At 42.5% G+C, this 9,905-nt stretch overlaps 1 protein-coding gene across 1 annotated transcript; it reads left to right on the top strand.

The window, feature by feature from the left end:
* The first annotated feature begins 1,640 nt into the window (after nucleotides 1–1,640).
* On the top strand, nucleotides 1,641–8,482 carry LOC125550262 (pumilio homolog 1-like). The gene is made up of 9 exons (XM_048713221.1): nucleotides 1,641–2,331; nucleotides 3,957–5,194; nucleotides 5,387–5,528; nucleotides 5,604–5,711; nucleotides 6,213–6,425; nucleotides 6,505–6,615; nucleotides 7,408–7,602; nucleotides 7,752–7,926; nucleotides 8,020–8,482. Exons 1-9 carry the CDS (start codon nucleotides 1,912–1,914, stop codon nucleotides 8,064–8,066), a joined length of 2,649 nt encoding a protein of 882 aa, XP_048569178.1. The 5' UTR covers nucleotides 1,641–1,911; the 3' UTR covers nucleotides 8,067–8,482.
* Nucleotides 8,483–9,905: the final 1,423 nt, after the last annotated feature.

Below are 9,905 nucleotides of genomic sequence, written 5' to 3'. Positions count from 1 at the left end.
AATTGCGTTTGCACACTCCAAACTCCTCCCTTTACCTTCATATGCAATTGTTTTACTTTCCGCTGCTATACTCTTAGAATTGCATGTGTAGTTTGATTGCTTGACTTGTGCTAAGTTGCTAAAATCTGCCTAGAACTAAAATTGGGAAAAAGCTAGATTTTTATTTGGTCAAGTAGTCTAATCACCCCCCTCTAGACATACTTCCGATCCTACACTAGTCTTAAAGGCCAGATTAGGAATACAATTTATCGTTTATTATTCCATACGTGCATATGAGTCTTCCTCTGAGCGTCGTGGTTATTGTAGACTCGAGAACCACAACATTTATAGCATGGAACGTAATCATAATTATGAACAGGGACATAATCAATAACATTTATTATTGCCTCTAGGGCATATCTCCTACAACACGATATCATCGCGCCTGCAAAAGCACCACCTGTTCGAAATGCTATACGATACTTCCACAGGTGCACAAGAAGAACTAGGAACCTTTTCAAGCTATCAGGAAGAGAAGCAGGGTGGAAGCTGGCGGGAGCACAATGCTCGAGATTGCTATGAAAACCAACAGAGTTCAAAACTTGAACCTTGAACCTTGGCAGCTCTGCATAGCTCGCTATAGGTTTACTTCTGTTTTTAGTTTTTGAACCTTGTTTGGGACCTTCACCAACTTTGGTTTCATATCACATTATGAATATATGGAACCGGGAGGGTGTTTTACCCCCATGATGTATTAAAAAGACATGTGTCAGGAAAAATCTAGTTTTGATTTTGGGGTTTACTTCACATGATTTTCTTGGTAAAAAATGAACATAATTTAATTTCACCTATTTTTTAGGAACAATCATCTGGCTTTACTAGCAAAAAGAGTATAACACTGGTATGCGCATGTGAAAAAAGACACTCATAAAGACAAAACATTCATCCCATAATTTGAATTCTTCGTCATCTTGGCTTTCTTACATATTTTTATTTCAAAAAAAGGTTAAAACCCCCGCCCTCTACATCAGTGTGATGCACACGACCATTTTTATTAATTATTGGCAAAGTACATAACAAAGTAAACTACGACCGAACCATTATAAGATATGAAAAAAAACACCTAATGACTAAATTGGCTTTTTTCGCAGCAGCGCCTTTAAAAAGGAAAGACGTCCTCACGTCATCGTTGCCACGTACGGTTGTAGACGACCGAGATAAGGCTTTATTTTCATATCCAGTAACACGACCCTTTAGGCCGTCGAACCGTAGACACGTGCCCGGTTTTCTGGCAGAAGCAATGTTCTTTCTCAAACACGGTATGCTTGCATATGGTTATACGAAAACTATATGCATTTTTTCAAATTTCGCACACAATACAAAAGAGGCCGGTCAACCTGAAAAAGGCCTCAAACAAGAAAACTCAAAACCAGGGAACCAAACCCCACCCACGGCCGGGAGCAGCAGCAAAGGCAAACAAAGCTCGTCGGCCGGCCATTGGCTCGAGCCGCGCGTGCAGCATGTGCGCGGCCCGCAAAACCCTAGGCCCCCAAACCCCACCCCCACCCCCACCCCCGGCGAGATCCCGCCCGTCCGCTTGCCCATCCGACGGCGCCCAGCTCGCCGGCCGTCGTACTTAACCCCGGCCGCACACCCGGACAGCGACTTCTCTCGCCCCAGCTCACTCCCTTCCCTGTTTAAAAAAAAGACAGCGGCTTTGCTCTGCTCCGCTCCGCTCTCCTCCTTTCCCCCCACTCCCCCACACCCTCGAGCGCGGCAATGGCCGCCCAATCCATGGCGGAATCCGGTCTCTAGCCCTGCTGAATCCTACCAAGTTCAGTCCTTTTTCGTTTCTTGGGGGCGCTCCGTGCGGTGGCATAGCAGCTTCCTACGGCGCCGCCGCCGGGTTTGGGTTTCTGTGGAGGGATAGGGATGGTGACGGAGATGGCGACGCGGGGGGAGCCGTGGCGGCGCCCGGAGGGGGAGCGGGGGCTGGAGGAGGAGATGGAGCTCTTCCGCAGCGGCTCCGCCCCGCCCACGGTCGAGGGCTCCGCGGGCGCGCTCCACGGCGCCGACGCCTTCCTGGACGACGACCTCCGGGCCGACCCGGCCTACCACTCCTACTACTACTCCAGCGGCAGCGTCAACCCGCGCCTCCCGCCGCCGCTGCTGTCCCGGGAGGACTGGCGGTCGGCGCAGCGGCTCCGCCCCGGCCCCGGTCTGGGCGGGATCGGCGACGGGAGGAGGCCCGGGGGCGGCGGCGGCGCCGGGACGGGGCGGCCCGGAGACGGGCTCATTGGGATGCCTGGGCTCGAGATTGGGAGGCAGAGCAGCTTCTCCGGTCTCTTTCAGGTAGTTCTTCTGAAGATTACCTATCTCCCTGTCTGAACTCCTGTCTTATTAAGGACATGTCAGTGTTCTGTATATGCTATTGGATTGTGTCAATGCTGTGATGCTAATGTTCTGGTCTAGTAAGTCTTGCTAACTGTTAGAGAGATTGCGACGTGTAGTTTGATTACTCTTGTTGCCTCTTAACATTCAGTCAAGTGGCCAGAGTTCATGTTCGTCTGAGTTATGGTCACTGTTTGAGCTGGTATTGGGGTGTATGGTTCTGTCACTGCACTTTTTGTTTCTGAATTGAATTGTTCGGGCGCTACTGATAGTGACATATACCATCTGCTCTTGTTGTTTCTGAATCGAATTGTCCGGGTGTTACTGATAGTGCTATATGCCATAGATTTTTATATGCATGATAGTGCTCGAGATTGGCAGGCAGAATAGCTTCTCCGGTCTCTTTCAGGTGATGCTTCTGAAGAACATCTCCCTGTCTGAACTCCTGTCTTATTAAGCTCATGTTAGAGAGGTTGTGGCGTGTGGTTAGATTTTCAGTTAGTTTGATTGGTTTTGTTGCCTCTTAGCATTCAGTCAAGTGGCTGAGTTCATGCTCATCTGAGGTATGTTACTGTTTGAGCTGGTGTTGGGGTATATGCTTGTGTTGCTGCTCTTTTTGTTTCTGAATCAAATTGTTTGGGTGTTACTGATACTGATATATGTCAGCTGCTCTTTTTGTCTCTGAATCGGATTGTTCGGGTGTTACTGATAGTGATATATGTCGTATATTTTTATATCTGTGTGGACTGTTTAGCGGATGAAGTGGGAGATGGTTCAAGCTCTGACTCTTTGATTATGTTTGTTAAGTTTTGGACCTGTTAACAAATGTATTTCTGGTATGGTCATGCAAAAAGCTTGGTTTTCCAGCTGCGCAAGTTGTTGACCAATTCACTCTCTCTCTCTCAAAAGAAGTGGTCGGACCCTTCCCCGGACCCTGCGCAAGCGGGAGCTATATGCACCGGGCTGCCCTTCTTCAAAAAAGTTGTCGACCAATGGACTATTTAGAGCCAAAAGCATTATGTTCCTACTTTCAACTTGTTGGATGTTGTTACATTGGTGAAATGGTGGCTGCTTTCTTTCCTTGTATGTTGGTCTTAAATCTTAATACGATGCAAACTGGTTGAATAGGAAGTTACTGGACTTAGGTTCCATCTGTTCAATAAGATACATCTTAGTAGGAGTTATTTTTAGTCTGGTTCCACATAGGCTGCATAATATTATTATACAAAAATTTTCTGCCTGTATATTTGACTATTTGGGGATTTTTCCTACCTGGAAAGCTTTCCATTGCTACGCATGAGTGATGTATCTGAAAGTATAAATCTGTGACTAGAATAATGCGGTATGATAAATGCCTTACCTCTGTGGATTTATACATATAGAATGGATTTGATATGAATGTCATTGTAATACTTGCTTGGTCATGACTCATGAGCATATGACATTGCATTTACACAATACTACTATTTAAACTGAACATTTAGGTCAGGTTTCTTATGCAAGCACGTGGGTGGCATAATCTTTGTGTAGAGTTCAATCCGTCTTTCCTTCAGTTGTCATTTTTCTCAAGGTAACTTGTTTTGCAGGATGACTCCTATCAACATGATACAAGCAGGCAGGGTGCAAACCGCAATATTACTGACTTGTCGGGTTCTTCTAGAAATCGTTATGGTCTTCATCATGAGTCTGGAGCTATTGGTGGCCTACAGTATGATAGCAAAGCACCCCACCTGCCAGGCAATCAGAATAATGAGTCGACACATACATATGCATCAATTATAGGGTCATCACTTTCAAGAAGTGCATCTCCTGACCCTGAGCTCGTGAGGAGAGTTCCTAGTCCTTGTCTTCCCCCGATTGGTGTGAAACTTGGTGCTACCAATAACCAGAACAATGGTGGTTCATCTTCTTTCAACCGCAACTCTCCCAGTATTGGTGGATCTGATGATCTGGTGTCTGCTTTATCTGGTATGAACCTGTCGTCATCAAGGCCAGTCAATGGACATGCTGACCAATCCAAGCTCCATCAGGATGTAGATAGTGTCCGTAAATTTCTCTATGAACAATACATGGACCACAAACATGGTAATGGACAGCACTCCTACATGAAACATTCTGAACAAGGTCATGTCAAGGGGCCTCAAGAATATTCTGGAGCTTCTATGAATTCTTCTATTATGAGGAATCAGATCAATGCTGGTGGATTCACATCATTTGACAACTCATCCCTGGGATCCGGCTTTTCTTCCCCAAGGATTGGTTCCCGGTCGCCCGGTGGGAGTTTATCTTCCCGACATAATTTAGCTAACCTTGCAAACTACAGTGGAATTGGAAGTCCAACTGCGACATCTGGTCATCAGTTGCCTGTTGATCCACTATATGCTCAATTTCTTCGGGCAGCAGAAATTGCTGCTTTTGCAGCCAACTGTGAGGACCCATTGATGGAGAGGGGTAACCTGGGAAGTTCTTACATGGATCTATTTGGTCATCAGAATGATTATCTTGGTCCATTGCTTCAGTCACAGAAGCAGTACGACTACTATGGGAATCTTGGGTCTGGTCTTGGTTATGCTGGGAACTCTTTGACAAGTCCTGTATTTCCCACTTCGCCAGGTGGACCTGGTAGTCCACTGAGGCATGTGGATCGCAGCATGCGCTTTCAGTCCAGTATGAGAAACTTTGGTGGTTCCTATGGCTCCTGGAATTCAGATTTTGGTGGTAAGATGAATGCCAATTTGGTTCCATCACTTCTGGAAGAATTCAAGAGCAACAAAAGCCGATCATATGAGCTCTGTGAAATTGCTGGCCATGTTGTTGAGTTCAGGTAAATTTTGTACTCACTGAGTTCTTATATATGCTAACCTACTAAACTGCAAATCCAAGATCTGTAATTTCATAGAGTTACCTATATTATTGGCCATCCACCTTTCATATTTTGTCGAGGAATCATGCGCAATGATCTCTTGTCTCACAGACTTAGGTTATTGGTCTAACTTGTCTATTGAACTTTATCCAGTGCTGATCAATACGGGAGTCGGTTCATACAGCAAAAGCTTGAAACTGCCAGTGTTGAAGAAAAAGACATGGTTTTCACTGAGATCATGCCTCAAGCTCTCACATTGATGACTGATGTCTTTGGAAATTATGTTGTTCAGAAGGTATTGAACTATTCATAGCAATTATTTGTCCCAGTGCTATAAACATCCTGGCCTGACCATAAACTTTTGAACCAGTTTTTTGAGCATGGGAGCACGGCTCAGATAAAGGAGTTGGCTGATCAGCTAATTGGGCGAGTCTTGGCACTCAGCCTTCAAATGTACGGTTGCCGAGTTATACAAAAGGTATGGAAAATTAGAACCTGTTTATTAGCTGTGCTTTAGTCAAGACTCAAGACTAGAAAATATCCCTGTAGTAAAATAAATTAATAATTGTCATCTTGAAAGTAACACTCTCCTCTGAACTGCTGTACTTTCTATTAATATGTTCAGCTGGAACTATTCTTCTTGATGAAACTGCACCATGATATTCAAACATATGATAAATTGATTGCTTGAGTATGGAATATATGACAGCACCTATAATACAGTTAGAAGCTACCTTATGTTTGGCAGGAAATTGTCTGATTATGTCAACAGAACTCTTAGAACAAAAAGTACCTTATGTTTAATTATATGCATGCATTTCTGATTATCTAATGCATATTGGATGGTTGCAGGCATGTTTGATTCTACCCACTTTGCATGCACAAAAGGAAACCCGTTACATGTTCATATAAAACATGAAGGACATAAATATGCAGACAATATGTTCTTTAACTTATGTGATGGGCGATATTTGTGCAGGCCATAGAAGTTGTTGATTTAGATCAGCAGACTAAAATGGTTGCTGAGCTTGATGGGCATGTGATGCGTTGTGTACGTGATCAAAATGGCAACCACGTTATACAGAAATGCATTGAATGCATCCCACAGAATGTCATCGAGTTCATTGTTTCAACCTTCTATGGTCAAGTTGTGGTGCTATCGACTCATCCATATGGATGTCGGGTTATACAGGTATGTTTGTACTTTGTAGTGGTATATTGCAATATACTCACATTATTTCAGTTTCACTAACCATTTTCACTGTGTGCAGAGGGTGCTGGAGCACTGTGACGATCCGAAAACCCAGCAAATAATGATGGATGAGGTCCTCCAGTCTGTTTGCTTGCTTGCTACAGACCAGTATGGTAACTATGTTGTCCAGGTTAGTGCCATAAACATATTTGGAAGATACTCCCTCTGTAAACAAATATAAGACGTTTTAGGTCAGTAAAACATCTGCATTTTTTACAGAGGTAGTACTGTTTTTGCTATTTTCTTATTGATGGTCGTTGTTCTATGGATTATCACCTTTTGGTGGGTACCTGTCTCCGAAACAATCCACATCTCATGAATTATGGACTTGATGCGATTGATTAATGGAAACCTGGTATTATCTATTTCGTGCAAAACACAAGCCATAGGGCTAAATGGAACTGATCCAAATATTTGACAATTACATGTAAGGTTCTTGGTAACTGGAATAGGACCATATTATCATCTTAAAATGATTACAAGTAATCTCAATGGTTTCAGCTGGGATGAAATTCCTGCGTGGAAAAATAATATTAGTTTTCTCCTTACTCGACTGTTTTTTCATCAGTGCTCAGCAAAGTGAGTATGATTTTCCTTCCCCCTTTACCTTTACTGACTCGAGTCAATATTTTTTGCATTAATATCTGGAAATAAGGTGAATGTTATACATGCTGTAACTGGTATGCATTTCTCCTATTGTTCTGGGATCACTTCTTTTTAGTCTAGATTAAAATACAATCAAGCTCAAGTAAGTTGTTTTGACAGTTGCACAAGTGACACAATAAGCCTGAATATTGAAATGGACGATTTTGATGCCTACACTTTCCCTATTTTATGGATGCATTTTTTCTACAAAACGTGTTTTGTTCTTACCACTATTCTCTCCCATCTTCATTCTTCAATAACCGAGCTTATTTCACAGCATGTTATGGAACACGGCAAACCCCATGAGCGATCTGCTATCATTGAGAAGTTGATTGGGCAGATTGTACAAATGAGCCAGCAAAAGTTTGCCTCGAATGTCATTGAGAAGTGTTTATCCTTTGGGAATCCTGTGGAGCGCCAAATCTTAATTGGTGAAATGCTTGGATCCACGGAGGAAAGTGAACATCTTGAGGTCTGTTGCCCTTCAATTTGTAGACATATATGCTTGGTTATTGTTGTGCAACATAAAGTTCCGTGGTATCTTTGATGACCAGTTTGTAGTTCATGATTCAAGCTCCTTCGTTGCTTTGCTGACGTGTTTTTTTGTATTGAACTTTGAAGGTGATGATGAAAGACCAGTTTGCAAACTACGTGGTACAGAAGGTGTTAGAGACCTGTGACGACCAGCAGAGGGAGGCGATCCTCACAAGGATCAAAGCACATCTTAACACGCTGAAGAAATACACATATGGGAAGCACATAGTAGCACGTGTGGAGAAGCTCGTCGCAGCGGGAGGTATGTTCTCTATCGGCCATGAGCCCTATACGCTTAGGTTATCATCTACTCAAGGTTTGTGTCTAACCCAAAGACGCTCTCTTCTGTGCGCAGAAAAGCGACTCGGGCTCCAACCGTCCCGTGTGCTGCCTGAAGACTAAAGCATCTCTAGCTGTACAGCTAACAGTGGCTAGGTTTGCATGCTGGCGTCTTCGTTTTTCCATCTACAAGGCGTCAGGGCTATGTGTGCGCCTTGTCACCGGAAATAAAATGAGTAATAGGAGCCGAGGAGAATGTAGATTCTGTAGCTAGCTGAGTAAAGATGTGGAGAATGAGTAATTACAGGCTTGTTGTTACTCTGCTGTAGAAATTTAGAACTAGAGAGAGAGGGAAAAGAGAAAGCTGTTAGCTGTAACCTACTTGAGACTGAAAGCCGTTAGCCCTTTTAATTTTCTGTCCTGTGGCAGATGTAATGGCATGTTGTTGTAGCATAACATATACAGATGGGGATGGTGGTACTTCAACTGTTTTCTCTGCAAAGCTGGAGCTATTTATCTAAGCTTTGCCTTTTATTTTATTTGCTGATTGTTTGCGCTCTTTTAATAACAATATAATTAATTGTGCATGGTCATCGCCTTATGGAAAATTTCAGGGAAATATAGGAACAAAAATGTTCTGTCTTCAGGGATAATTAGCCTGTTAAACTCCAGAAATGACAGATTCAAATTGTTCTCTGGCTTTAGTAGAATATATATTGGTTCTAAACAGTTGCAACTTTTATGTTACAACACCAAGACATCGTATGTAACCTTCCACAAGGAGCCTTGACAATATATTCAACAAAAGATAAAATATATACTTTGTGCATGAATTAAAATTCCAAGTAAAAATATCTTAGTAGAAATTGAAAAATATCTTTGTACTTTACAAAATGAATCGAGAACCTTGTTTATAGTTATCAGTTTTCTGTCAAGTTCGAATATTCTGAATTTTCCAAAATTAAGGCTTTCTCTTATTTTATTTTTTTGAACAACAAAAGGCGCATGAAGCGCCAAACTTTCCATTCAGCTCAGCTCAATAGCAATGTACAACATGGATTACAAAGCCCTCGAACTGGAAATTAGATATGAGAGAAACTACCAGGCAAGTCATGTTCATGTGAGCTGAAGCAAAACAACATATGTCAGGTTCTACATTTGATTTAAGAACCTGATGAGCGACATTATGAGCAATACCATTAATTTCCCTCGAAATATGAAACACCCTAGGTTGATAGTCCAAGGATTAGTAGTTTCAGTAATCTTCCTACTAGCCGCAAAATGAAGCCAGAGAGAGACAGTCTGTAAGGAAGGTCAGCTGGCTGATGCTGAGACATTTGGCCACTTGTGCAGCCAAGAGAAGAGCAAAAGCTTCAGCCTGCAGAGGTGTATACTTGTAATGGCGGTGGAAGTTTGGATCTGCACGCTGACTTCCTTCTGATCCTGCGGCAAAGAATGTAGATACCAACTCCAGTGGCTGTTGTTCCCTGCAATAAACCTGGATTTCTTTTTGCACTTAAAAGCTGCATAAGTATATACTTTCGGTCCTGTGATAAGAAGATCAGATTTAAGCGTTTGTCCCTGCAAGAGAAGTTGATTAGTATGGGTTAAGATACAACTGGAGTTTTGAGACTGATGGTGTGAAGAATTATTAAGCAGATCACATAAATCAGCAGATAGAGAAGTATTGATTATATTAACTTGGTGAGGGGCAACTTTCTTTCTATCAAAAAGATAATCATTCCCCGCTTTCCAAAGACATCACATAAAATTTAGAATGTTGACAACAGAAGCATGTGGATGGTTCATATTAAGTAAATCAAGAATAATACTTTGAATATTGGGATAGTTCTGAACTAAAGCATTTGTTCTAATGAACCAAGGATGAGAAAACCAAGCAGCTCTAGCAAAGTCACAAAGAAAAAACAGGTGAATCTCATCCTCTCGCTGACCACATCTGCA

Source organism: Triticum urartu, chromosome 4 (assembly GCF_003073215.2).
Source record: "Triticum urartu cultivar G1812 chromosome 4, Tu2.1, whole genome shotgun sequence".
Taxonomy (NCBI): Eukaryota; Viridiplantae; Streptophyta; class Magnoliopsida; order Poales; family Poaceae; genus Triticum; species Triticum urartu.
The sequence above is the reverse complement of the archived record's forward strand: the minus strand, read 5'-3'. Positions and strand labels throughout refer to the sequence as shown.

Coding starts and splice junctions, on each gene's coding strand:
- LOC125550262 (XM_048713221.1), top strand. CDS start 1,912: ATGGTGACGGAGATGGCGACGCGGGGGGAGCCGTGGCGGCGCCCGGAG. Junction 5,529..5,603: donor GAAATTATGTTGTTCAGAAG/GTATTGAACTAT, acceptor CTTTTGAACCAG/TTTTTTGAGCATGGGAGCAC. Junction 6,426..6,504: donor ATGGATGTCGGGTTATACAG/GTATGTTTGTAC, acceptor CACTGTGTGCAG/AGGGTGCTGGAGCACTGTGA.